This window comes from Meles meles, chromosome 6, assembly GCF_922984935.1.
Source record: "Meles meles chromosome 6, mMelMel3.1 paternal haplotype, whole genome shotgun sequence".
NCBI lineage: Eukaryota > Metazoa > Chordata > Mammalia > Carnivora > Mustelidae > Meles > Meles meles.
In genome coordinates, this window is record NC_060071.1 from 7,125,865 (window position 1) to 7,153,618 (window position 27,754).

Here is a 27,754-nt window from a genome sequence, read left to right on the forward strand (position 1 = left end):
AAATCAACGGATCCTGATGGCCCCAAATTGGCCTCCAGCTGAGAAGCTGCCCCGCAGGTGTTGGGCATGTCTGTCCTCACCCACGGCGGCATCTCCGCCAGTCTCTCCCCCCTGCCTGGTCAGTCGCACCTGCCCCACCAGCCCACACCTGGCATCCTGTCCCCAGGCTCCGGAAGGGCCCTACAGCCTCGCTTTCAAGGTGTCCGCCTCGGGCGCCAGGGTGGCTCAGTCACTTGGGTGGCCAACTCTTGATTTTCAATCAGGTCAGGATCTCAGGGTGGGGAGATCCAGCCTCCTCGTGGGGCTCTGCGCTCAGCAGGGGGGTCAGCTTGAAATTCCCTCCCTGCCTCTGCCCCTCCCCTGCCTCTCCCTCTCTAAATAGATAAACAAGATAAGGCTTGTGCTTGCGGGCATGCACTGAGTGTGTGTGTGTGTGTGTGTGTGTGTGTGTGTGTGTGTGCGCGTGTGTCTGTCTGTCTGTGCGCATGCGCAGTGAGACCAAGGCCCTGTATAGTAGCCAGTAGCCAGGAAAGAACCACCAGCATTTTCCTCTCAAACTCCCAGCCATAAAACCTCAGGGTACAGCATCCCTCAAGTCACCGGGGGCAGAGGGGCCCGGCAAGCAGAACCGTGGGTGGGGGGCCAGGGATGGACCACCTGCTGCCCTTGTCTCTGTACTGGGGTGAGGCATGCGTTCTTCATATGGGGCAGGCTGGGTGGACAAGGAGGGCTAACGGGAGGTATCCCCACGGTGGGCAAATATTTTTTATTTCTAAAGATTTTATTTCTTTATTTGAGAGAGAGAGAGCATGAGAGAGAGCATGAGGACGAGCAGGGTGGACAGGCAGAGGCAGAGGGAGAAGCAGACTCCCCACTGAGCAAAGAGCCCAAAGTGGGACTTGATCTCAGGACCCTGGGATCATGACCTGGGCCGACGGCAGATGCTAACCGACTGAGCCACCCAGGCACCTCATGGTGGGAAAATCTTAAGCAAGATTGTACGGGCCTTTTAGGACACCCTTCATTCCGCGAGTCTGGGTGCAAGCCATCTCACATTCTTCTCTTTTCCTAAACCACACCGCATGCAAGCCTGGGTCTGTCTTCCCAGGACGATGAGAAATTCCATCCCGGGCTGTCCCCGAGTTCAGCAAGAGCCCTGCGGAGGAGCTCAGGGGAGGTGCTCCCTGTCCAAGGGCTCGTGCTTGGCTCGTGGCTCTCCCTCCCTCCCCAGCTGATGACAATTAAGGGCCATTTGTCACAACTCCAAGACAAGTCCAGTCCCCTCACTTTGGAGCTCAAAAGCAAGTTTAAAAAGCATCCCGTTCTGTCCAACCCTCTGGTCGTAGAAAAGATACCGCTGGCCCTGGGGAGGTGACGTGGCTTGCCTGGAGTCACCCAGTGTGTGGCGGAGTCAAAGCCCCGGGACTTCCTGGCTCCCAGGCTGATCTGCTTCCACGCCCCCACCCTGCTTGGGACAGGGGCTGCGGCATCCTCAGGGCTGGGACTGCGCCGCAAACCTGTGCTGGCTGATTTTTCTCATCTCTAGGATGGGGCACGGTGATGCCAGAGACCCCGGTCCCCTCCAAACCCTGCCTCTTCCCCGTGTTCCTGGCTGTGCCCATCCCACTGGAGACGCAGCCTTGCAGGCGTGACCTGGCCTCCCTCCACTTCATCCACCGTCCTGCTTGTTTTGCTCTTGGCCTTCTAAGCTCCTGTTTACTGGTTAAATCTTTCCTAGTTCCTGGTTCCACAGACCCTCCCTCCCCTCAACGTTTGCTGGGCGATAAATACTATTTCTCTTTCATGAAATACGTTTTCTTAATCACTTAGCAGTAGTCAAACTCTCCAGTGGTTCTTTTCAAACACAGATTGCTTACATGAGCCCCGGAAGTCAGAGGCCTCCCAGACCCCCTTGCTCCTGCTCCCTCCTGACTTTCCATTTAAGGGTCCAGCTCAGCAGCCCCGATTCCCTCCGCCTGTCTGGGTGGCTCATCTTTCCTCTAGTGCACCCAGAGCCCCTTCTGCTGGGGGTGTGCGGGGCTGACCCCAAGCAGTAGGCGAGACCGTGGAAACCGACAGTAAGAGAGAGGCTGACCTGGGGTCCACGGTAACATCTGCCTCTGACTCCAGTCACGTGGCCCCAGAGCCCTGGTCTGTTCCCCCTGGGGATGAAACAGGACTGGTGTGGAGGATGGAACCCCAGAGACCTGGTTTCTGTTTCCAGATCTGCCACAGGGTAACTTGTGACCGTGAATCAGCCTCACACTGTTTCTCACTTACAAAATAAGCAGATTGGAGGCAGCTGGTTAACCTGGTTGGTTAAGCCTCTGCCTTCAGCTCAGATCATGATCCCAAGATCCTGGGGTCGAGCCCCGCTTTGGACTCCCTGCTTAGTAGGGAACCTGCTTCTCCCTCTGCCCCTCCGCCCTGCTCGTGATCTCACTCCCTCTCAAATGAATAAAAAAAAAAATGTTTTTATAAAATAAGATTGGGATTTAAAAGCTGGGGTTCTTACATGGTTCCCTCGAGAGCTGAGGTCCAGGTGAGGTTCTCCTGAGACCTGGCAGGGGTGGTGGAGTTTGTCAGTGGGGTGTTAGTCTCGCCTACCCTGCCTCTACCCAGAGTAGCCTGGCATGAATCAAACTCCCACCCAAGATCTCGTTTGAAAATAAGGTTGGAGGGGCGCCTGGGTGGCTCAGTGGGTTAAAGCCTCTGCCTTCGGCTCGGGTCATGATCTCAGGGTCCTGGGATCGAGCCCTGCATCGGGCTCTCTGCTCGGCGGGGAGCCTGCTTCCCTTCCTCTCTCTCTCTGCCTACTTGTGATCTCTGTCAAATAAATTAAAAACAAAAAATCTTTAAAAAAAAAAAGAAAAAGAAAATAAGGTTGGAAAGACTGGTAACAACCCCCGAGCTCTTTAGGCAGCTGGTTAGCAAGCTCTAGAACAGCCACAGGATGGAATACTATACAGCCAGGAAAAAGGAGGACACAGTCCAAAGTAATGATAAGGCCAAATCTCCAGGATATATCAAGTAAAAACAGGAAGATACAGAATCATGTAGAGCATGTTGTTTTTAATGTAATTAAAGGGGAGGAAAGCTGTAGATCTGCATATGTTTGATTTGCATTTTTAAAAAAAGCCCCAGAAGGACACACATGGATCTAATGGAACAGTCACCTGGTGTTGGGGAGCCAGGGGAGGAGAAGGGATGCAGCCACAGGTGGAAGTGATATTCTTTTTTTTTTTGAGATTTATTTCCAAGAAAGTGGGGAAGAGGCGGTGGGAGAGGGAGCGTCTCAAGCAGATCTCCTGTTGAGCGTGGAGTCCAAGGTGGGGCTCGATCTCATGACCTGAGCCAAAAATCAAGAGTCAGACACTTAACTGACTGAGTCCCCACAGGCGCCCTGGAGAAGGGACATTCTTCAAGTAAGGGTATGAAGGGGCGCCTGGGTGGCTCAGTGGGTTAAGGCCTCTGCCTTCGGCTCAGGTTGTAGTCCCAGGGTCCTGGGATCGAGCCCCGCATCGGGCTCTCTGCTCAGCAGGGAGCCTGCTTCCTCTTCTTTCTCTGCCTGCCTCTCTGCCTACTTGTGATCTCTGTCTGTCAAATAAGTAAATAAAATCTTAAAAAAAAAAAAAAGGAAGGGTACGATCCTCTGTCCCTGTGCCGCCACTCCCGGCCAGGCTCGCAAGCGCAGGGGTGCGCCGCTGATAGGCTGAGAGCCGGTCTGCGCCCTCACGGGCCTGCTGTCCTCACTCTCAGGGCTCTGCTCCATAAATTGCATGAGGGGCTCAGCACTTTATTATAAAGTAAACCTTGTGTTCGATGACTTCGCCTAACTGCAGGCTAATAACCCAAGTGTTCTGTGCACATGGAAGGAGGGCAAGGCTAAGCTATGATGTTCTGTAGGCTCCGTGTATCAAATGCTTTTTCATTATGTGACATTTTCCATTTCCGACGGGTTATCAAGGTGTGACTCCACTGGAAGTCAGGGAAGGTCTTTTTTATAACGTCTTGACTCTGAACCATGTAAATATATTACATTTTCAAGAAAATATAATTTACATTTTTTAAAATATGCCAAATGGGAAAACAAGAGTTAGAGGAAGACTCAGCTGGCCAGAAGGCAGGCGGATGGGAGAGCTAAGAAGTGCCCACGAAAGCCTGTTTCGGAAGGGAGGGGCCTTGGGGCTGGAGGCCCGGGCAGGAGCACCCGTGGCCCCACGTCCACCTGCTGGAACGCCACGGCCTCCCCAGCCCTTTACACAGTCAATGGAGAAGGCCCCCTGACGCCCAAGCCTCCCGCCCTGTCCTTGCTCGCCTGCCGGGCCTGGGCTCCCTGTCTCCTGGGGTGGAGGCCAGCGGCTGCCCTCATCAGCCGGCCAGCCAGACCGGCCCCACCCGCCGGCCAGCGAGGCAGAACCTCCTCCACGCAGGGCCGTCTCCAGCTGACGCCAGCCCCAGACTGTGGCCTGAGTCTCATCCAGAACAGAGCTCAGGGCACAGATGTTCCCATTCTCTGGCTCTGGACAAGTTTCTTGGAAAAATCACGGAGCCAGGCTTCCTCAATCCACCTTTGAGTGGAGAGAAGAGGGGCCCTTCTCTCCTGCGGCTGTGGGTACCTGGCTGCCTGCCCTGGGGGGCCGGCCGCCGGCTGCTGATGCATACGGCCCTTGTCTGCGCCTGGGTCCTGTCCGAAGGTCCCCGTAAGGAGGAGGGTGCGCTGTGAGGGGGCAGCGGAGGCTCCCATCAGCCCCTGTCTGAGGTCTGCGTTCATTCTGGCTTTTTCTCGCTGGCTCACCAGCAGGAAGTGGTCTGGCTGAGATGGGGACGCTGGCAGGACCCCTGGGTGGGGCACAGCAGCGAGACCGGGACAGACATGAGTGCCGGACAGACTCCTAGACTCAGCAGACGGGAGCGGCTCAGCGTTTATTGAGGGGCTATTATGTGCCGAGCTTTGTAGTGAGACAGACTTGTATTCAGATCCAGAATTTGTCAGGGAGTAACGACACGACCTTGAGCACGTTCCGTGATGTACCCTCTGAGCCTCAGCGTCATCATCTATAAAATGGGGATGACGCTAGCAATATCCCTGAAATTTAAACGAACGGGGTAACACATCGCCTAGTCAGATCGTCGGTGCTGGAAAAAACATGAGCCGCCCTCTCCCACCTGAGTATAAAGTGCAAGGTCAATGTCAGTCATGGTTTAAGATCCTGAACCCAGCTGCCTGGGTTCAAATCCCAACTCTGTCCACTTCCTCGCTCTGTGACCTTGGGCCAGTTACTTAACCTCTCTGTGCCTGTGACAATGGGGACAGCGCATACACCACCCAGAGGACTGCGGGGAGGAACAGTGCATGCGGTGAGCATCCTGTGTGTTACCTCCTGTCCCTGTCTTGTCCACATGCCCCACTGTAGCACTGCATCTGCGGGGACCCTGTTTTAGCTGACCAAACATGGGAGCGCTGATCTGAGGGTCTCTCCTGGAACCAAGCTGGGCTGGTGAGGTTGACTCCAGATGGTCTTTCCCGGGTCTGCTCCTGACCCAGGGTAGGAAGGGAGGGAAAAGTCAGTTCAATCCCCATCCCCTCACCCCATGCCAACCACCATCTGTTTTTCATCAGTTCCTGCGGTGGTTTGCCTGGGAAGGACAGTGCATTTCCTTAGGCCACAAAGCCCTCCAAAACCACCCATCTGGGCAACCAGGCTGCTCGTGGGATGGGCGGGTCCCTCTGGGCCTCCTTCCCACCCCACATCTGGCCCTGACCAACGTTAGGGCCACCACTACCCTCTTGGCATTGCTGCCAAGGGAGGTCCCTCCTCTTGTCCTTGTTGTAGCCTGCCCAATCCTCGGGCTCCCGGCTGCCCACTGGTGCCCACCGCTCACCATCCCCCGGGGACGCCTGATGACCGCAGGGGTCCAAGTCCACACTCATCCAGGGGCCAGCTGCCCATCAGCCCCAAACCGCTGGCCCACAAGGGCACTCTCATTGCCAAAGATGGGACTGTTCTTCATGGGAACCCCTTACAAGAAAGAGTGTGTGGTTCTTTCTGGTGCCTCGGGCAGATAGAGGGGCTTCCAGATGGTTCCTGGACCCTGGCAGAGGCTGGGGAGGCCCCAGATCCCTCCAGCATCTCTCTCTCATCCTCTGCCCCATTCCCACGAGGCCAGGACTCTCCAGCTTCCCTTCCCTTCCCCCACCCCCAGACTTGGTTTAAGCTTTGTTCTTGATATCAACCAGAACTTGTCCAAACACAGGCACATAAAGACATGGTTTTCTGTATCTTCAAGCAAATAGCAGGCTGGCCACAAATTTGTAGGAAGCCATTGCTTCTGTATTGAAACAAGCCCTGTATGGTACGGGTATATTATTATGGGCCCATGACAAAACAGAAGGCATCAGTCTTCATTCACTTTCAAGCAAGACATGAGGTTTCAAAGACAGACACTAGAATATACATTCACCAAGTCGGGGTTTTGCCTCTTCTGTTCACTGATGTGCTCCCCACGGCAAGGGCTGGTGGAATGAAGGTAACACAGGCGTGTAGCCCGAGGCCCCGGGCGGGACTTCCTGACCGAGATCCCTTCCATCCCTTCTGCCCTTAGCGGAAATATTTGAGAATCACTGGATGACGCATTTTCTCATTGAATCCCCCTTCAACCCTCTGGCTTTCTGCGAAAGACATCTTCACTGAAGGCAAACCTTGAGCACCTGAACTGCCCCCCCCCCAGATTTGAGGATGTCCCCACTGAGTCTGGGTAGGAGACGGGGCCTCACTTTCAGTCAGAAGCTTAAAAAGGTGCATGTTTGACTTGCCCCACAGGTAGGACTGGATACACACCAAAGCAGCAGGCGGCACACAGATACGGGATCAGATCAGAGTTCCCTCTGCTGGGACCTGCGGTAGCGTCCAACGGGACCAATGTCGCAGGGCCTGGACCAGCCTGCCCTTGGCTGTGCCCTGGCTGTCCTTCCTGGTCGCAGCCCGAGCCGAGCCAGGTCCCTCCATGGTGATTCTCCAAGCTACCCCCGCGTCCTTCTAGCATCTGGGCTTAAGAGTCGTTTTCCGCAGGTTTTAAGTAAGAACCTCGGCGTCAGGGCACCTGGGTGGCTCAGTCATTTAAAGCATCTGCCTTTGGCTCAGGTCATTGTCTCAGGGTCCGGGGATCGAGTCCCATGTTGGACTCCTTCCTCAGCAGGGAGTCTGCTTTTCTCTCTACCCCTCTGCCTCTACCCCCTGCTTATGCTCTCTCGCTCTCTCTCAAGTAAATGAATAAGATCTTAGAAAAGGAAAGAAAGAAGCTTGTTATCGTTATCTCCATCTGGGGGAAGAGCCAGGCTCAGAGGGGCGTTGAGCCCAGTACTGCTGTGTGCCAGGCTTTGCTTAGTCCCACTTTGGAGGGTTAGATGTGAAAGGGGGCAGTTTCAGTAAAATGTGATGGGGGGGCACCAGGGCCCCCCCAGTAGGAGGAGTGCCTGGGGGCAGCAAGGGAGGCTTCACGGAGGAAGTGGCGTAAGTTGAGACTCACGGGGGGGGGGGGGGGGGGGAGGAAGAGGAGGGCTTTTCCCGCTGTGGTGTGTTCAGGGTACGGAGTGTTTCTTTCCAGGCTGGAGTGATTGGTTCGGGGGGACCGTGACAGAAGGGAATGCAGGGGACGCTGGAGGCCGCTCACTGCTTTATTAATGAGCCTGGATTTGAGAGGCATCTTCCCAGTAATAAGGAACAGAAATAGATTTGGGCTAATTTTAACAGAAAGGGACTCATCTGAAGCATATCCGGTAACTTACAGACCCGAAAGAAAAAAAAAAAAGAAAAAGGCTCATGAATGAGGTCTGGAAAAGAACAGGAACGAGGAGGTGCCAAGGGTCTAGGCCGTGAGGACTTCTGGTTGGTCAGGGTGGTACCGTTGTTGCTGCTGCTGGAGTCGGGGAGCCGGATTCCTGCAGCCTTGGATCAAGACACACAAGATTCAAAGCTTCTGGAGAGGGGCGCCTGGGCGGCTCGTTGATTAAGGGTCTGCCTTCGGCTCTGGTCGTGATCTCAGAGTCCTGGGTTCGAGCCCCGCATCGGGCTCCCTGCTCAGTGGGGAGCCTGCTTGTCCTTCTCCCCCTGCTCCTCCTCTCTACTCATGCTCTCTCTCTCTCCCTCTCTCAAATAAATAAAATCTTAAAAAAGGGAGGGGCACCTGGGTGGCTCAGTGGGTTAAAGCCTCTGCTTTCAGCTTGGGTCATGATCCCAGGGTCCTGGGATCGAGCCCCTCATCGGGCTCTCTGCTCAGTGGGGAGCCTGATTCCTCCTCTCTCTCTCTCTCTGCCTGCCTCTCTGCCTACTTGTGATCTCTGTCAAATAAATAAATAAAATCTTTTAAAAAAAATACACAAATGTTAAAGGGAATGATGACACTCTGTGGAATTTGGGGACCTGCTGGGTTTGACATGCCCGTGGAGAATCCCGTTGGACAGGTTTAGCATTTAAGAGAGAGGCTACTGAGTCATCACCTAAAGGGACAATTGAAGTTATAGACATAAGTAAAATTGCCCAGGGAGACGAGGCAGAGCGAGAAGTGGGCATGGCTGAGGAGGACGAGCTGAAGGAAACACCCTCTTGGAGAGGTGGGCAGCGAAGTAGGTAGCAGGCTGGAAAGAATCAGGAGAGGCTCATGTCCTTAAAAAAACAGAGTTCCAGAAAGGGGTGGCCAACGTTGTCAGATGCTGCCGAGGAGTCCCGGGGGATAAGCCCTGAGGATCAATCCATCCCCTGGACTTGACCATTTGAAGGTCATTGAGAGAGTCGGTTGGAGCTCTTCCAGCACGGTCCTTAGGGCAGAAGCCCGTGCATTGGAGAGGGCGAAGGAGAAGACTCTAGGTCAATCCAAGCTTCTCTGGGGGCAGGCACTGGCTGGGAGGGGAAGGACAGGTGTGGCACTAGCCAGAGAGGAGCCCAGGGTCAAGGGACGGTAGATGATGAGTGTGCTGAGGGCCCTTTACTGCGTCTTGCCCTCCATCTGATGGATCATCCAAATATTGACCCTGAGTTCCAAAGGGCAAAAATGGTTTTTAACACCGAGAACATGAATCACGAGGACAGTGGATGACATCAGTTATGTACATAATAGAATGTCTATTTGTTATCAAACAGTGAAAACAGTCCAGCTTTGGGGGGGTTCAAAACAGGAAATAAAGGCAAACATGCTGAAGGGTCTTAGGACCGCTTACCACTCCCTGTGGCTTCATCAGCGCTTTTCTGAGAGGAGAACATTCGTATTTCCAAGTATTACCATTGCTGGATTGGGGTCTCCTCCTCATTCTTTCAGTGGTTTTTTTAATTTTGTCTGTTTTGTCCACTAGAGGAGCCAGTAGCCAGTAACCACGCGTGGCTATTTTATTTTTAACAATTTAAACCTAAGTAGAATTTAAGAGCACAGTCCCTCAGACACACCAGCCACATTCCAAGGGCTCAGAAGATACGTTTGTAGCGGCAGCTGTATTGGGCGGTACAGAACGTTTCCATCCCTGCAGGAACGAACAGTGGATACACACAACAATGGAAATGGATCTCAAAAATCCAATGCTGAGGGATGCCTGGTGGGGCTCAGTCGTTGGGAGTCTGCCTTTGGCTCAGGTCGTGATCCCAGGGTCCTGGGATCGAGCCCCGCATTTGGCTCCCTGCTCAGCGGGAAGCTGGCTTCTCCCTCTCTCTCTCCTCCTGCTTGTGTTCTCCCTCTCTCTGTGTCTCTCTGTCAAATAAATAAAATCTTAAAAAAAAAAAAAAACTATGTGAGCAAAAGGATGTATATACTATTTGATCCCAGTTACGTGACATTCTAGAACAGGTCAAACTACTCATGGATGTTTAGGCATTAGAATAGTGGTTTCTGGAGAGGGGTATTCATGGGGAGGGAGGACAAGGTTGTAGGAGCAAGGGTTTCCTTTTGCTGGCTTTTTTTTTTTTTTAAGTTTTTTTTATTTATTTGTCAGAGAGAGAGAGAGCGAGCGAGCACAGGCAGACAGAGAGGCAGGCAGAGACAAAGAGAGAAGCAGGCTCCCCGCTGAGCACGGAGCCCGATGCGGGACTCGATCCCAGGACGCCGGGATCATGACCTGAGCCAAAGGCAGCGGCTTAACCAACTGAGCCACCCAGGCGTCCCCCTTTTGCTGGCTTTTAAACGGGGAGATGCCACGGCAAGGCTTGCAAATATACATGCGAATCCTGTTGGTTAATTCCATTTTCTGGTGCCCAGTGCTGAAGGCCAGGACCCCTGAGGCCTGACCCCACTCTTGCCTTGCCCTGGGACACTTTCTTCTCCACACCAGCGTGGGGCTTCTTCTAGAAGAAGACATCAGGCTTCTCTGTCTCCTCCATGGGTGATGAATCCCAAGCATCTTTTCCCCTGGGATGAATTCAAGTCCCGACCCTAGCCCTGCATCCCTGCGTGACTCTGGCCACGTAACATCCCTGGGCCAGGCCGGGCTTCCTCGTCAGCGCCCTTCACAGCCCCCCACCCAGTGCCATGGTGTTTGGAGGCGGGGCGTCTAGGAGGCTGTCAGGTCATGGGGGTGGAGCCTCGGGAAGTGGATCTGTGTCCTTAGAAGAGACACCACCTTAGAGACACGTCTTAGAAGAGACATGGCCTCTGTGTCTAGCGTGGGAGGACACGACAAGAAGATAGCTGCAAACCAGGAAGAGGGTCCTCCCCAGAGGCCAGATCTGTGGCCCCCTGGGGCTTGGACTGCCCAGCCTGAAGAATTAGAGCTAAAAGTGTTGTCAAACCCACCAGGGCCGTGGTATTCTGTTAGGGCGGCCCAGACTGCTAAGACCCTGGCAGGACCCCAGGAGTCCCAATGATTGCGTTGGAGAGTTTCATAGCTTAATGGGCAGGCCCCACGGGACCAGAAACAGCTGGTTCCCCCCCCCCCCCGTGCCCGGCTCTTGGCATCCTTGTCTCTGAGCCTTGCACGGGCGGGGGTTCTATCTGCAGTTCAGGAACCAAGACCTCGGAGGGGTCAGGAACGCCCGGGGCCGGAAGCAAGTGGCTGCCCCCCAGCCTGCTGCCGGCCAGGTCCTGCCCTTCCCGGGCGGCGCTGCGGTCCAGGCTCCTGGGATTTCCTCTCTGCGGATGAGCACCAGCCTCCGTGTCTCACTTCCAGCCTTTTCCCGTCCCTTAGAGGGAAGAGGCGAGCTCACATTGGAAGAATTTTTATTTTGAATCTGTGCCTCCTGTCTTTAGACTCCCGCTGGTGCTGGGTGTGGGGAGATCTGGGCAGCCAGGCCCTACCTGCTCCCCCTCGGCCCGAGCTCTTCCTTAGGACGGAGGGTCCGGGTGGGGGGAAGCCAGGAGGAGCTGCTACAACCCCTCTTTGAGGACACAGCGGTGGCGGGGGAGGCAGGAGGGATTTGCTGAGCTGGGCCTGGTTAGCAGAGTCCCTCTCTGTGTCTGAGCCCTCAACCCTGGAGGACAGAACAGGAAAAATGAGATGAGGACATGCAGCCCTGAGCAAGGGACTAGCTCAGTGTCCTAAAACCGGGGTCCCAACCAGCACCCCTGGGCCTTCTCCCCTTGCACCTGGAAACAGAGGCCGACGGGCTCTGCCACTCAACACAGCATGTGGCTGGGAATCAGTGTGCTGGAGCCAGGCCAACGTTTGCCTTTTCCTATACATCTCGGCAAAGCTCCTCCAAACCCTTGCTTCCCCCAGCAGGAAAAGCATATGTTCTTTCCATATAGAGGAGAAATTGTTCCACGAGTGAGTAAGCCTCTTGGCGGCGGAGCCCGGCCCAGCCCTCAGCACGCTGGGCAGGAAGCGGGCAGTCTTCTTACCGCTATTGGAACCAGCCCGGGCTGGCTCCTGACCCTCCAAGACAGCGGCCCTTTGCACAGGGCCTTTGGTGGGGAGCAGGGCCTGGGTAAGTGCCCGAAGACAGTTAGCAAGCCAGGCCAGAGAACTCTTTCCCCGAGCAGAAGCACTTTCCTCCATGCAGGCCGGGCCGGGCTGGGCAGAGGAGGGCTGGAAGGCTGAGGGGTTTCAGGCGGGCTGGAGAGGTCTGCAGACCCCTCGCTCCTGCGGCAGACAAACAGGCCTCAGTCAGAGGTGACTCGGGTAGGCTCAGGGAAGCGGGGCCGTTCCGAGACTGTCCCCCTCCAAATTCCCCTCGATGCCCCAGGGTTAAGTGGCAAGTGACTGCATCCTGGGTGCCTGCATTCATTCTGCCAGATCCGTGTGAACATACGGCTCTTTCCAAAGGCAGCCCTGGCCGGCCGGAGGGTGCCACTCGTTCGCTTGTCCCAGCGGTGTCCTGGTTCCCACCGTACCTCTTCCCTGTCTAAGAATCCGCTGAGATTGGAGCTGAGGGGAGCAGGCAGAGAAGGGACAGGCAGGCTGGGTGGGCAGACAGAGGGGAAATGGGAGGGGCTCCCCAGAAGAGGAACCCATTGAAGAAATTGGGGGCATTGAACCTGGAAAGTCACAGACTCGGGGTAGAGGTGAGAGAAATGAAAATGATTAAAGGTGGGTGACAGGTCACGACGTTCGAGCGGGATTGGATTTATCCCAGGTCGGAGCTTCTGCGGGGCAAGCCCTGCACTTAGAAATCAGGGGCCCCGCCCCACCGAGGAGGGTTTCCGAGACAGTGAGGTCTCTGTCTTGGGACATATCCAGGCCCCTGGTAGAAAGGAGTCAGGTGGGAGGAGGACTAGGGCTCAGGTCTCAAACTGGTTGGCCCGTGGGCCGGACACAGGCCTGAAGCTGTTTCCACTGCGCAGCATTTCTGCACAGCCACAATCAGCTGAGGCTGAGTGGCACCTGTCCAGCTGGGCAGGCATTTCCAGTTCTGCACGGCACGTCGGGGCTGAGTCACTCCTTTATTTCCCGCACTGGTCCCTTACGCATTTATGCCTATGGGCGTTGGAAAAGAGGCCCTGCCCAGGCCCACCCTTCTTCTTCTCTTGGCTCACCCTGTAGGCCCGCCTGGGGCTGGAGGAGGGGGCAGGACCTTCCCATGGGCTCAGGAGAGACCACACGCCAGGAGCCGCCCTGCCCCGGCTGGGGTGCCAGATAGAACTTCCACCTGCTGGAAACCCTCATCGCTGCCGGCCCCTCCTCTACCCTCCTTGAGCTGCCGTTAAACTTGGATCCATCCAGGTCCCCGGGGACTGGGTCTTCCGACCCAGGAGAGCAGAGTCCTTCTCCTGGCCTTCCTGACCTGGAGCAGAGATAGTCCTCCAGAGTATTTCGGGTCTGGGAAGGGCATCCAGGGCAGGTGCACTGTGAACTGAGATAGAAGGGACAAAGTGAGGAAGGGCACCCCCCGGCCCCCGGTCCAGGAGGGCGACACCGGGGACAATGACAGCAGCGGCGGGTCTGAAGGAAGGTGGGGCGGGGTTGGGGAGGCTGGGGATTGGAAACCAACCGGGGGAGCCAAGTGGGGCCGCCGAAGGGCCCGGGAAGGAGAGAGCAGAAGCCAAGGCGATGCTAAGCCCAGCTCGGCCTTGTCCCCGTGTGCCCGGGGTGGAGCCCGACCTGCTCTTGCCAGGACCGAGGGCTGGAGAGCAGGATGGAATGGCCTCCCCAGGCAAGGAGAGGTCACCTGCACCCTGTATTGGGCGGGCCAGTTTGCAGGGCGGTTTCACTTCCCTGGCCGCATCTGCTCCCACGATAGCTATGGGAGTTGGGACTAATATTCCATTTTACAGAGGAAGAGACTGAGGTGGAAGTTGTGCAAGGCCGAGTCTAGCTCCAGGGTACCAGCGGGGCTCATGGGCCTTCACCAGCTCTGGGCCGCTGGGAGCGGGTCTGCTGTAGACGACAGACCTCGACCCAAAGCAGCCACTCAGGCCACAGCTCCGGTTGTGCTGGGACCAGGTGGGTCAGGGGTCCTGAGGCACAGCCCAGAGGCGGGCCTTTATTTTTATTATGATCTGTAGTGCCGGGCGCCGTTTGTGGGTCCCCACCCCCACCAGCCGGGGCTGGGCACCCTGCTCATGGGCTCTGCACCCTCTTCTCGGTGCACCTGATGGGTGGGGCACCTGCTCTCTCGGAGCTGAGACACACAAGCCAAGTCAGCCGGACTCTGCGGCTGGTGCTCTCTACTGGCTGTACAGAAGGTGGGGGTCTCGCGAGTGGGGCCAGGGCCCACAGCACATGCTCCGGCCCCGGGGACCTGGCCCTGAGCTCAGCGCCCACCTGAGCTCAGGGGTAGGGTGGAGGCCTCCTCACTGGGGACATCCAAGCACCATAGCCGGAAGCGGGAAGCTGGGTTAGAGACTTCCTTGGGAACCTCCTTTGCTCTGGGAATCCCGGTTCACCCCTCTTTTCAAGGTGGAAAAGACCTTGGCCTGGGAGGCCAGAGAGCTGAGAGCCAGGGCTCCCCTTCCAGGCCGGTCCCTGCTGCAGCCCCAGCCGTTTTTAAAGACGCAGCCCCTTACACCTCGTGCCTCCCAAGTGTTCCAGGGCTGGTCCTACTTTCCAGGCCTCCAGGACGGACAGATGGCCCAAGGGCGCCACCTGGTGGCCAGTCTCAGCCAGGCGGGGCCGCTGCAGAAGGCGGGATCACAGCCCTGAAAGTCCTGCGCCCGATGAGCAATGGGGCAGGAGAGCACCATAGGGAGTAAGCTGCCCTTCTCCACTCTCCCAGACCTGGGAGGGACCGAGCCCCACACCCCCCGCCCCGGGTTCCCAGAGGTCAGTTTGCAAACGGGCGGGGATGCCATAACGCGATCTGAGCGAACAACTCTGAAGTTTGGAGTCGGAGGGGCCTGGATTTGAATCCTTGGGTCCTTAGCCTCACCTCGAATCCCTCATCTCTGTAGTAGGGCTATTTAGGGCCTGTTCTTCAGGGCTGTGGACCTCTCTCTGCATGAGCAGGCGGCTGGGGGAGATGGCAGGGGGCACAGCTGGGCGGGCAGCAGGAGCCCACCCTGGTGGTCCTCTGACCATAAGCCAGGGGCTCTCAACCATCAGCCGATGCTTCGCTGTGGTTCTCAAAGCGCGGTGGAGACCAGCAGCAGTGGGATCAACGGGGAACTTGTAGGAAATGCAGATTCTGGGGCTCCACCCCAGACCTGCTGCGTTGACAATTCTGGGGGTGCGGTCCAGCACCCTCCAGGTGAGGCTGATGCTCGGTCCAGTTTGAGAACACTGTGCTTGGGGCATGGGATTGCTTAACAAGCATCTGGGGTGACTCAACGGTCCTAGATATCGGAATCCCCCGTGGAGGGTCTGATCAGCATCACCTGTCACCCCCCCCACACACACACAGTTCTGTATCTAGAGACACCGGGCACAGATTCAAATAACTCTACAGCTGATTCCAATGAGCAGTCACTGCTCTGCTGTGGACTCTTCTACCCACGAGCTACGCATGCCTTCTCCTGTGGCAGAGAACAGCTGCTCTCCCTGGGGTCTCCTCAATCAGCGAGCGATGGAGACGGTAACCGCGCATTACTGAGGTTTGCTGGGTGGGTGTTTAAGCTCTGACAGGCGTGCTGCTAGCGGCTTTGTGTGCGACAAGAACCCTATGAACTGTTACAATTCCCCCACTTTAGGGGCACCTGGCTGGCTCAGTCGGTGAAGCGTCTGTCAAATAAATAAAATCTTTTTTCTTTTTTAAGTTCCCATTTTACAGATGGAGAAACTGAGGCACAGAGTTCAGTAACTCACTCTAGCTACTAAATGGCAGAACCAAGACTCTAACCTAGTTCTGACTTCAAAATCCACTACCTTTGCTTCCTCATTTTACAAGAGGGGGGATGACTTGCTGAAGGTCACCACATTCTCCGGACCTCGGCTTCAGAGCGGTGGCACCCATTTCAAGATGGCACGAACGGACCTCTGAGCCAGGAGCCACTGCCTCAGGAAAAGGGAGGCAGAGGCAAGGGTTTAGTTACCTGCCACCTAGATTCCTCCAGCTGCTTCTTGGATGCAGAGGAGTCAAGATTATTCGGGAAATGGATACCCCCAGCCCCCACACCCCACCCCCATTCCAGCTCGGTCTTGGCGGTCCTCTAAGCGTCGCGCAGACTGACCCTTCCCCAGCTCAGAGAAAGACTAGAGGAGTATCCAAAAATGGAGTAGAAAAAAATATAGAGCTGTTTTATTACTAAAGATGCATTTTCCGAAAGCAAGGGGGTTGCTGTCTTGAAGAGATGACGACATTGGGGACGTTCCGGCGGAAGGCGCGGAACGGAGCCCCAGCCCCTCTCGCCCCGGGCAGGCAGCGGTCAGCGGGCTCGAAGCAGCTGGGAGAGCTTGTAGAGCTCCATCGCGGCCCTGGCATCCTCCACCGAGCTGTGTCCGAAGCGGCTGTTCTGTAAGCACAGGTGCAGGGTCGGGGCTCGGGTGGGGCTGAATGCAGAGACCCCGGGTGACCTGGACCTTCCCCGCTCACACTCCGGGTTCCCGGGCACCAAGGTGGGTCCGTGAGTGAGTCTCCCCGGGCTTCTGTTGCCCCTGGACTCAGCAGGTGGCTGGAGCAGGCCTGGCCTCAGCTGTCAGCCCCGGAGCTGGGGCCCTAGGCCCAGGCATGGCCAAGCGCAACTTCCAGCCTCCGGAGAGTTGGGCTGTGCTCTCGGGGTGGGGGTGAGGGGCAGACTGGCTGTCCAACACATAGGGAGCCCCGCGGCCCGGGCCCATGTTAAAACAATAGGTCAAAACAATGTTTTTAAAGTGCCGCCTCAGTGAATGCACTTGCTGACCATTCTGTCCCTGGTTCCATGGGCCACGAGGCTGATGGAGGGGCCCAAATTCAGGCCCCTTCCCGGCGACCTACACAATTCCCGGTCACCCGGCCAAGTGGTGCCTCCTCCCTCAGGCTGGAGCTCACCCTTCAGACTCGTGCACACCTGCCCTCCTCCCCGCCCACCCATCCTTCACCCCTTCAGGCTAATGGGCCACTCTCCCTCCCACCAAGAGTTGCTCTAGCACGGGGCGGGCCCAGTCCTGCTCAGCCGTGCGTCTCCAGCACCCCATCCAGCCCGGCTCAGAGCAGGCGCTGATAAGTGTCTGTCGGCCGGGGAAGGCCCCTCGTGCAGCTGCGACTGCTAACGTGCGGCCCACCTCGGCAATCTCATGAGAACCAACACCCGGACGCCTTCGCCCGCGGCTTGCTGGAGGTGACTGATACTGAGGGGTGGGGGCCCCGGGAGCAGCAGCAGCCATGCCTGAGGGGAGCTGTCCGGACCCCCGCTCCCTGCGTGAATCTGAGGCCTGTGGGATTTCCCAGAAGCCTGCGCTGGGGTTAAACTTCGGTTATCCACGCAGTACCCGGCTTGAGCTTGAAAGCGCCCAAACAAAACCTATATGGGGTGCCTTCCCTTCCCTGCCTGTCGTCCCCGCTCTCCCCAAGCGCCCTGGGGTCAGCTCTGGAGTAAAGCTCCCACACTCTAGTGCTTGTCTGGGGCCGGGGGCTGGGGATGCCCGGAGCCAGCACCCCTTTCTTGCTGGCGAGCCCACGGTCTCTCAGGACTTGGGGAAGGACTTGCTGGGGGGCAGAGCATCTTTGGGGCCAAATGCGGGGGTTCTGGAGCCCCTGGGGGCTGTGAGAGCCTTGTGGGAGGAGAAGGCCTCTGAAGGCCGGGAAGGTGGGAAGGCGGGGGGTGGGGGGGTTGCGTCTCACCTGGATGCTCCGCCGGAGGAGAACCTCGCTGAGCAGCCGGAGGGAGGCCTGCTTGTGGGACTGCAGGTTGGCCTGCTGCAGCAGCACCTTGTCGGTGGACGTGTCGTGGACGGAGTAGTTGGCCATGTCCTCCTTCAGCGCCTGGAAGTCGTGCTTCAGGTCGTGGCCCACCACCAGCTTGCCTCTCAGGAGCTGCAGGATCTGGCCAGGAGGACACGCAGCCCACGCCTCACGCAGGGTCCTCCGCGCGGGCCTGGGGCCACCCGCAGGAAGCAGCCCCCCCCCTTCGACTTGCTGTGGGACTTTGGGCCAATTGTCCCCCCTCTCTGGACTTCCAACCTGTCGTCTACAAAATGGGGAGACTGGACGGGCCCCTCCTCACGCTCCGTGGTTGTGGTCTGTGCCAAAGGGGAGCCCCGACTCCTTCAGTGGCTTCCACGGAGAAGAGCAGTAGCCGTGGCTTAGCGTGTCCCACTGGCCGGGCTGAGTACATCACATGTTAGGTCGTCTAACCCTTTCAACAACCCTCACTCTGGCAGGCTGCACAGCGACCCTGCAAAGATGCGGACGCCTTGCCCGGCAGAGGGGAGTTAAAGCTGCAGACAGGCTTCAGGTAGAAGACGACCTCCCAGGAAGGGCGATCGCCCGCATGGCCTGCGGGGGCCCCACATCATCGCGAGGGCCCTCGGATGTGGAGGTCAGTGATTTGCTCTGAGGGCCTGACAGCAGCTGCTGGCCTAGGGGAGGGAGGCAGGGCCAGGTGTCAAGGACACGGTGGCCTCCAGAAGCTGGAAAAGGCAAGGAGACGCACCCTCCCACAGAGCTTCCAGAAAGGAGCACAGCCCTGCCCACCCCTCGATTTCGGCGGTTGGGACCCGTGCCAGACTCCCTACCTGTGGAACGGCGAGCCAACACGTCCGTGGTGCCTCAGACCACACGGCTTATGGTTTTGTTACAGCAGAACCGTAAGAAGCTAACAGAGCTGGGGAGAGAGGCCTGTCCTTGATGGACATTTTGCAGAGGAGAAAAAGTGAAGCCCCAAGAAAGGGAAATAATTTGCCCCCGGGTTACTCTGTGGATTTTAAGCAAGTTTGGGGGTCCCTTGGCGCATCTGCTCTCCAAAGGTGGAGCTCAGCCACCCTCGCCTCGAATGAATACGGGTCCTGCTGCGTGACTTCTGACTTCTCGGGGGCCAGTCCCCCAGCAGCCCCAAGCTACCCCAAAGCCACCTGCTGGAGAGACCACAGGGAGGCGGAGAGCCGAGCCCGAGGGGCCCCAGCGGGTGAGCTGGCAAAGCTCCCGATGATTCCGGCTCCCGGCCTGTGGAACACCGAGCCCACGGGCCAAGCCCCGTCCAGATTGCAGACGTGCGAGCACAGTAAATATTGACCTTCTGTGAACCACTATGTTTGGAGGTGATTTGCTAAGCACCATTAGGTAACTGGGACAGTCACACAGCCAGTAAGTGACTTGGTGGCAGGGCGAGCCTTCAAAGCCACGCTCAGAGCAGGCCGGCTCCAGGCCTCCGCCAGCCACGCAGCCGAGCTTTGGGGGAGCAACCCGAGGCACCCTCACAACTGCCCAGTCGCCATCTTGCCTCCATCCTGACTCCTTTCCCATGGCGGCCCCATGGACAGCCTCCTACCTCGGGCCCCATGGGCCGGTCCCCTTTCTTTACTGTGGCTCTCATCAGAGAGGATGTGAGGGGGACCTTGGGCGAAGCCACATCGGGCCCTCGCTGGAGGGCCAGCTTGGCGCTCGGGCCCCGCTTTGGACAGCCCTCCAGTAGCTTCTGTCCCATCTTCTGCGGCTGGGGGAGACTTCTTACGAGGCTAACACCCTCCCGTGCCCTGCTTCTGCTTCTAGTGGCTTCCTGGGACATCCCGTGGGCATTACATGCCCTCCCCTGGCCACCACAAGATCGCTGCGGCCACTCTACAAAAGGGGCAGCCAAGGCTCGGACACGCGAGGCGACCTGTCTGTGGGGTCTGTCCGTCTGCCATCAGCGGGCGGTGTCACCAGCCCGCCCATCACCGCCTCCCCGGTTCCCGTGGTTTGTCAGTTGTCGGGCCACCGCCGGACAGAGCCCGCAGTCAGCCTGGGGACTGGGGAGGCTCGCTGGAGGAATGCAGCTGGGCTGGGCGGGGGGACACCACGATGGGCTGAGGCATCGCCCGGGGAAGCACCGGACATCTGGGACTCGGGGTGCCGCTGCTGCTGACGCCGGACTCACGTGGGTGCCGAGGGCACACAGCCTTAGCAGCAGCTGAGTCCGGTGTGTGGAGGAAAGCGCAGGGCCGCGCTGGGCAGCCAGGGGTCACGCACCCTTTCTCACTGACATCCTTTAACATTCCTGAACGATGCGGCCTGTCTGCCCCCAGTGAGGAGCTGGCTCGGGCCCAGTTCACACAGAGCCCCGAGGGACCCTCTGCCATCCCAGAGATGGCATCCACGGGTCCCAGGAGCCAAGAGGACCGAGTCACTGGGACTTGGTGGCTTCCTGGGAACTTAATCACGTCTGGAGCCCGAGGGTCCAGGGGCAGGGGACGCATGACGAGACAAATAAAATACGAGGAGTGGACAAGCAGTAGGAATAGGAAAGTAGGAAAAGAGAAGAATGTCTTTGGCAGGGAGATGCCAGCAACTTCTCAGGGCAAGGATGCTGGGCCCCGGGCAGGGAGAGACAGAGGGTCCTCGCTGTATGCTCTCAGGTCAAAGAGCATATGTGGGCTTCGGTTCCCCAGGTGGAACGTGAAGGCGGGGAGAGGTGAGGCTCCGGCGACTTCCTGAGGCAGAGCTGGGGAGGGAGGTGCGGGGCCCGCCGGAACCCGGGCACGGGAAGGTGCCAGCTGGGGGGCCCTCAGGGCTGTGGGACCTGCCTTGAGTCAGTGTCAGGAGGCAGGTCTGTCGGGCACAGGGGCAGAGTCTCAGATTCCTGGAGAGCCGAGTGGGGCAGAGGAAGGACACATTCATCCATCTGCTCTCGTCACCGGCCCTGGGACAGGGACCGCCCTCACCTCACCCGGGCACCTCTCAGCTCAAGGAGTTCAATTTCCCTGCCACAGAGGAGGGGACTGGGGGCCAGAGACATGGAAAGGTGTGCCCAGGGGACACAGCTGGTGAGTTGAGAGCCTGACCCCGTCCCTGTCATTACAGTTGTCCTTGTCACCACCTGCTGGAACCTAGCTCAGCAGTAGTACTGTCGGAGGGCGAGGAGAGGGATGCTGGACCCAGGTCAGCTCTCAGTGAGGACTTCCGGAAGCAGGAACGGGGCCCCTGTGAGGCTGGAGTCATCATACCATTTCCTGATGGGAAAAGCGGGGCACGGAGCAGCGTGTGTCCGTGTCCCATGGTGGGGAGTGACAGCCAGGGACGCCACTGCATTCCCACTCTCGTTCCAAGTATTTCCTAGAGGTGCCTGATCAGAAAAAAATCACCTGGGACCTTTGTTAAAAATCCACAGGGCCGGGCGCCTGGGTGGCTCAGTGGGTTAAGCCGCTGCCTTCGGCTCAGGTCATGATCTCAGGGTCCTGGGATCGAGCCCCGCATCGGGCTCTCTGCTCGGCAGGGAGCCTGCTTCCCTCTCTCTCTCTCTCTCTCTGCCTGCCTCTCTGCCTACTTGTGATCTCTGTCTGCCAAATAAATAAAATCTTAAAAAAAAAAAAAAAAGAAACAGAGAGCAAAGCCAGCGCCAGGCCGTCAGCAGCCGTGGGGTCTGGCTCTGTCTTACTTTAAAAAAAAAAAAAAATCCACAGGGCCAGGCCCTCCTGTCACCTTCTAGAGTGGCTCTGGTCCCCTCCTTCATCCAGTCCCCTGCCCTGCTCTGCTGGTGCGCCCACCCCAGCTTGTGCCTGCATCCCGCAAGGCTGCTTCTGCTGGGGGGAGCCTGGATGGTGAAGCCACCCTCCTCCATCTGGCCGGGCCCCAGCGACACCGGCCCGGTGGCAGGGCCCCAACAGGGCACTTGGCCCAAGCAAGGGCGGCCTCGGCTGCCACTGAGAAACAGCTGTAGGAAGCCTCCCTTCTGCTGCTTTTCTCTCCTAAACCCGGAGGCTCCATGGGATTCAGCTGGTTTGTCTGCCAACTAAAAATGAAATTATCCCTCCCCAATCCTGATCATGGGTAGATGTTACTCAATGGACTGGGTTAACACTAAGAGAGCATTAACTTACAAAAATACACTATAGGCGATTAAAAATTACTATTAGAAGAAAAAAACAGCATTAACCCACCAGGCGAGAGGCCGGAATCTGAACACCGAGTTGTATCACAGCTTTGCTGTGTGTCCTTAGTAAGTTGCTGCCCCTCTCTGGACCTGTCTCCTCCTGCGCTGACAGCCTGATCTGTGGGGCTCTATAGAGCAGCTGCTCAACTTGGGCACTCTTGATGCTTCTTTGGTGTGTGTGTGGCTGGGGGGAGGGGCTGTCCTGCGCATTATAGGTTGGTTCAGACCCATCTCTGTCCTCTCCCCACCGGATGTCAGTAGCAGGCCCCCTGCCCCATTTATGACAACCAGAAATGTCTCCAGATACTGCTAAACATCCCTTGGAGGGGACAAAATCACTCCACCCTGGGAACCACCGCTCTAGATGATGGTCAGACCTAGAGGTTTCAGAAGATGACAGGCAGTAACTTCCCACTATGAAAGTAACCAAACCACATTACAAAAAAATCAAAACAAAGAAGGGAGTGGTGGGATCCCAGGCACCTTCTCAGTGGCCTGCGGCCGGAACCCTCCTGGGTGCCTGGGTGGGGTTTCTGGCTCCCCAGAGCCCTGCTGGCCACCAATGGCTCACCACGAGCCGGGCCCACTCGCCGCTCCCGTTGGAGGAAGAGACTGGTTGGTGAGCAGCGTTTGGAAATTGTCTGCATGAAACCAAGGCCTGGCGAGCCCTAGGCTCACCTGAGAGGTGACCCCCAGCCCTGCGGAGTCCGATAAATGTCTGATAGGCTTCTCCACTTTGGGAGCCCCCAACCCAGCACATCTTGGGACCCGTGAGCCCGGTCTCTGACTTTGGGATTAGAACATGGGGGCAACAGAGTGGGATCGAGCTGCCTCTGTGTCCTTGTTTGTGGAAACAAAGGACAGCTGTTGCCTTGTACCACATCTTCACGCACAGGCTGTGCCTGACCCTGTCCCTCACATTCGTCGGTCACCTAGCGTTCAGATGACACATTTATACATGTTCAGGATGGGATTTGAATATCCCAGAGCAAATTCTGGAGCCAGGATTTGGTTCTCCGCGCTACGCCTTTGTCGGAGAGCCTGCGAAGCCTTGCACCTTGGTTTGCTCATCTGTAAAATGGAGCAGCGATGCCGGTTAGCCACTTCCCAGGGCTACTGTGGGGAGCAAAGGCAGGGGTGCGTGGCAAGAGCTTAGAACAGAGCCAGGACACGATGCTGGATACACCTGTCCTGCTTCCCCCCCTTCCCCGTGGCCCAGACACTCCTACCGAAGGGCGCAGAGAAGTTTAGCAACAAGCCAGAGGACACACACCCACGTCCATGCACGTCTAACGACAGTATGCTTGCCCTCCAGTCCCCGGCTGGGTGTGCATCACTGCCTCTTGGCAGCTGAGGCCGGCATGAGGGCGGAGGCAACTTGGTGCCACGCAGCTACCGGAACACCTGTATTTTATGAGAATTGATTCAACTCCGATCCCACAAACATTCTCAGGGTACCTTCTGTGCGCAAAGCACACCACCCAGTCTCGGGGCAGAGTGAACACAGCAGCGGCGTGGAACTAGGCAGACAGGTGTGCGGACAGGCAAGCTTTAAAGTGCAAGAGAAGGAGAGGCCCCACGCAGGGCGTTGGCGATGATGCGCAGGGTGGACAGCAGTAAAGCCTGCCGGCATGGTAGCAGATCTAGGGGCAGGAAAGGGGGCCGGGGAGAGTAGGGGTGTGGCTGGATAGTGACTGAGTCATGAAAGCAGGCAGGAAAAGCAGTCTGGTAGGGCATGGAGGTCCACGAGTATTGTGCTGGGGGATCCTGGGCAATAGGGAGCCATGGGAGGTGTTTGAACAGTGGTATGGGGAAGCTGTGATCTGAGCCAGGCCTGGGAAAGTTTCTCTGGCACAGCTTACTTGCCGTTCAGGCAGAAAATGAGAGCCAGAATCTAAGACCACAGTTCTCAAGAGACGTCAGAAAGGGGACTCAGACCGATCTTCTGGGTGTCTGCCCTTCTCCCTCCACGGGCACAGTTAGTGACCATCACCGTGGGCCCAGCACTGTGCTCCGGGCTACAGGCCATGGCACTCCATCCAACCTCCGAGGGCCAGGGAGGAGGCATCAGCAGCCCCGTCACTGACGAGCAGACAGGTTCAGAAAGTTCAAGAACTTGCCAAAGGTCACACAAGCCGGTGAATGACGGAGCAGGAAGTAGAAACCTCAGATGTGGTTCAAAGGTCTACCTGGTCTATAGATTCTTGGCTCCCTCTCTGAACGACTGCTCAGTGGGCAGTCTCTGGGCAGGGTTCGGAGCTACGAGAAGCCTGGGGCCTAGCACTATCTGAGACTGTGATTCGAAGCATTCCGCCCCAAATCTGGGTGGGGACCTACGCAGCCTGATGCCCAGGCCAGTGCTCAAAGGCATGCAGGGGCTTGGCTGAGTGTCCAGGCCAGGTGTTGCGAGCAGGATTTCCCTGCTGCCTCCTCTCCTGCTGTCCCCTGCTCTGGGCTCTCCTGTCCTTTCTGCTGCTCTACCAGCAAGAGGGTGGGAGGCTGGGGAGAGGAGGGGAGGAGGACGGGGAGGAAGGATGGGATATTTAGTCCACCTGGCCTCTCAATGGGGATCTGAGTGTGGGGAGCTCTTGCCATGTCCCTGGGCCTCCCGCTGACCCCTGAACAGCCAACCCACCTCTTCCTTATGCTGCCCTCCCCTGCTTGGTGACTCCCTTTTGGCTGCCTCCAACCTGACAGTTTTTTCTTCCCAGTCCTCTGTCTGCTGATGCCTCCCCGGGGGCTCTGACTCGTCCCCTATTGATATCTCTTTCTTCAGTACCATCAATCCGCCACAGCACCCCCATTCTAGTCTCCTCAAAACTTGGGTTTAGGGGCGCCTGGGTGGCTCAGTTAAAGTCTCTGCCTTCAGCTCAGGTCATGATCCCAGGGTCCTGGGATCGAGCCCCGCATCGGGCTCTCTGCTCGGCGGGGAGCCTGCCTCCCCCTCTCTCTGTGCCTGCCTCTCTGCCTACTTGTGGTTTCTGTCTGTCAAACAAATAAAATCTTAAAACAAAAAAAAAAAAAAAAAAAAAACTTGGGTTTGATCCTGCCATGCTCTTGCTCAAGAACGTTCCATGGCTCTCTGTGGCCCGTTGGGTTGCAGACACGGGCTCCGCCCACCCCTTGCAAATACCACCAGCCTCGCGGAGTCTTTCCAGAACCACTCTGATGACTCAGAGCTCCCTGGCCTCCTCTTAGTACCTAGACGACAGTGCTGTCTGTGAGCCACGTGTGTAATTTTAAATCGCCTAATAGCCATATTTAAAACGGTAAAAATAGGGAAAGTTAGTTCATGTTTTGTTGAACCCAAGATTCCAAAAGCCTATCACTTTAACATGTCAGTGATGTAAAAAACTACTGAGGTGTTTTATGAATTTTTTAACACCAGTCTTGGCAGTCCGTGTGCATTTTACGCTGGTAGCCCATCACGGGTCGGACCAGTCATTTTGGGGAGCTCACAGCCACATGTGGCTTGGCGGCCCCGTTGGACACACAGCTCTAGAGGTCTGGGTCTGAGCTCCGAGTCCTGACCACCTTCCGTTACGTGAAACTTTGCGAATCACTTAGTGCTATGGGTTGAATCGTGTGTCCCCCACCCTGATTCGTGTTGAAATCCTAACCCCCAGGACCTCAAAATGTGACTTATCTGGAAATCGGGTCATTGCAGACGTAACTAGCAGAACCCCTCAAGGCCCTAATACAACAGGACGCCTGTCCTCATACACGAGCCCCAAGGGCACAAAGCACGCACTCAAGAACACCACACGAACCTGAAGGCAGAGACAGGGGTGATGCCTCTGTAAGCCAGGCCACAGCCAGGACGGCCAGCCGACCCCAGATGCTGGGAGAGAGACGCGGCACCTACTCTCCTGCACCACAGAAGGATGCGAGCCTGCCCACACCCCAGCCTCCACGACAGTGGGACAATGAATTTCTGCTGTTTGAGGCCCCAGTCTGCGGCACGTCGCTACAGTGGCCCCAGCAAACCAATACACTTAGTTCCAGCGGGCCTCAGTTTCTGCATCTCTAACTTGGGGATAACAGACTATCGACTCTAACAGCTAACATTTCTCAAGTCCTTACACAGGCACTCTGGGCGCTCTCGCAGTCCTCATGATAATCCTATGAAATTGTAATTCTCACACCCAGTTTCTGTTACAGGTGTGGGCAACTGGGTACACAGAGCAGCTGCCCCAGTAACTTCCCCGAGGTAACTCAGCGGCTCCATCAGCAGCCAGGATTCAAGACTGGCGCTGCTAAATCTTGAGTTTACAGCCCCTGTGAACCCTCCCGGCGGCTGTCCCGGGAGGTGGGAGCGAGCTCCGGCCTGCCAGTGAGCAGGAAACAGGAACTATTACTGCTTATGTTTTGTGTTTCTCTCCAGCGCCCGGAGCCCGGGGTGCGGTGTGTGCACCTAGGACAGACCTCGTTCCTCTCTGTTCCTCAGAGACTCCCCCCCTCACCAAGCCCCAGCAGCCTAGAGACTAAAGAATTTGCGTGCCCTTGTAACCTTCCGAGTATTGACTAAAGCTGGTGCAAGAGAGGTTGAGTTTGCTTTCCTTCTAGTGATTCAGCGAGACAGAAACAGAAACAGAAACCGGGACCTAAACAAGTTAGCACAACTAGGTGAACCGGGAGGGTGGGAAATCTCGCAGCCACATACTGACCTTGAGCTGACGGAATACCTACCGTGGGGCTGGGCACAAGCTCTCCCCCTCGGTCCAGGGGCTCCAGGCTGTTCTCCAGCTCCGGGAGCTCCCTACCAAGAGGCTGACCAGGGGCAGCCAGGGTAGAGAAAAGAACCCCACCACGGGAAACCTCAGGTGGGACCGGGTTCGCCCATCACAGGGCCAGCAGGGCGGATCGGATGCCCTGAAGGCGGCTCCCAGATGTGAGTCTAAGGCTGAGGTCAGGAGACCTTCACAGGGATGCCCCAGAGCTCCCTCACACAGAGGTGGGGGAAGCTGCCACATCTGGGGTCACAAGTTGCAGACCTGGCACCCGGAGAAGGTGCCAGGGAAGTGTGCACATGGGTGTGTGTGCAGGAGTCCGGCCTGGCTGGCGGACAGCTCTCTACTCACCTCCTGCCTGGCCACAGCAAACGGCGTGGCCGCCTCCATGTTCCGAGGCGTGATCCCGCTGAACCGCGTCCTGTAATCCATGATCACCCCCTCAGGCCGGATGAACTTGTCGTAGAGCACCGTGCCATTGATGTCCACGAGGCTGCAGCGAGCCAAACCGCTTCCCTGGCCACGTGCCAGCCCCACCATCTCGCAGTCGATGGCCACCACCTCGGGGCTGCTCGCCATGCTTCAGCGGGACCCTCAGACGTGCTGGGGAGGCGAGGCGGGTGGGGGGCAACGACGCAACATGAGGACACCGTGGCCCCAGGTGTCCTCAGCCACCACCCCGCCAGCCTGTGCCCTCTGCCCTGTTTGTCACGAACACCACCCAGCAAAAAGCAAAGGGGGCCTCTCGCCACCCCACCCGGCTTCCCGAGCCCAGCGGTCCTGGGGTCCTCGGGGACGGGCAGGCGCCCCCCCCCCCCCGCACCCCTGCCCGGGCTCCCACTCACCTGCCCGCCTCCGCTGCCCTCGGCTCACATCTGCCTCTCTGGTGCCACTTGTCCGCTACTGCAGTCCCTCTGAGCGGTGACTCATCTCTGACTTCACACCGGGAATCCCGACCCTGTTTCAGTTTCTGGTTGTTATCAGGCAAAGTCAGGGACCGGAGGCCGGGCACGTGGGCTGGGCTGCTCCAGCTTCCCTGTCCTCACAGGTCACCTTTGCCCCTGCCCACACCCCCACCCCCCACCACCCAAGTGCACGGAGCCCTCCTCTTCTCAAGCGGTGGGCTGATGAGAAGCTGGCGGCTTGCCACACCTTTCCTCTTACCTTCCGTCTGTCCAGAGAATAAA

General features: G+C 57.4%; 1 protein-coding gene across 1 annotated transcript; it reads right to left on the reverse strand.

The window, feature by feature from the left end:
* Positions 1 to 16,064: 16,064 nt before the first annotated feature.
* On the reverse strand, positions 16,065 to 27,525 carry ISG20 (interferon stimulated exonuclease gene 20). The gene is made up of 4 exons (XM_046010120.1): positions 27,413 to 27,525; positions 26,919 to 27,170; positions 17,613 to 17,813; positions 16,065 to 16,305 (listed from the first exon to the last, which is right to left on the reverse strand). The coding sequence occupies exons 2-4, from the start codon at positions 27,144 to 27,146 to the stop codon at positions 16,219 to 16,221; spliced, it is 516 nt and encodes a 171-aa protein (XP_045866076.1). The 5' UTR covers positions 27,147 to 27,170; positions 27,413 to 27,525; the 3' UTR covers positions 16,065 to 16,218.
* Between the last annotated feature and the right edge of the window lie 229 nt (positions 27,526 to 27,754).

Coding starts and splice junctions, on each gene's coding strand:
- ISG20 (XM_046010120.1), bottom strand. CDS start 27,146: ATGGCGAGCAGCCCCGAGGTGGTGGCCATCGACTGCGAGATGGTGGGG. Junction 17,814..26,918: donor TTGCTGTGGCCAGGCAGGAG/GTGAGTAGAGAG, acceptor CCTCCTGGCCAG/ATCCTGCAGCTCCTGAGAGG. Junction 16,306..17,612: donor TCCTCCGGCGGAGCATCCAG/GTGAGACGCAAC, acceptor CTGTGCTTACAG/AACAGCCGCTTCGGACACAG.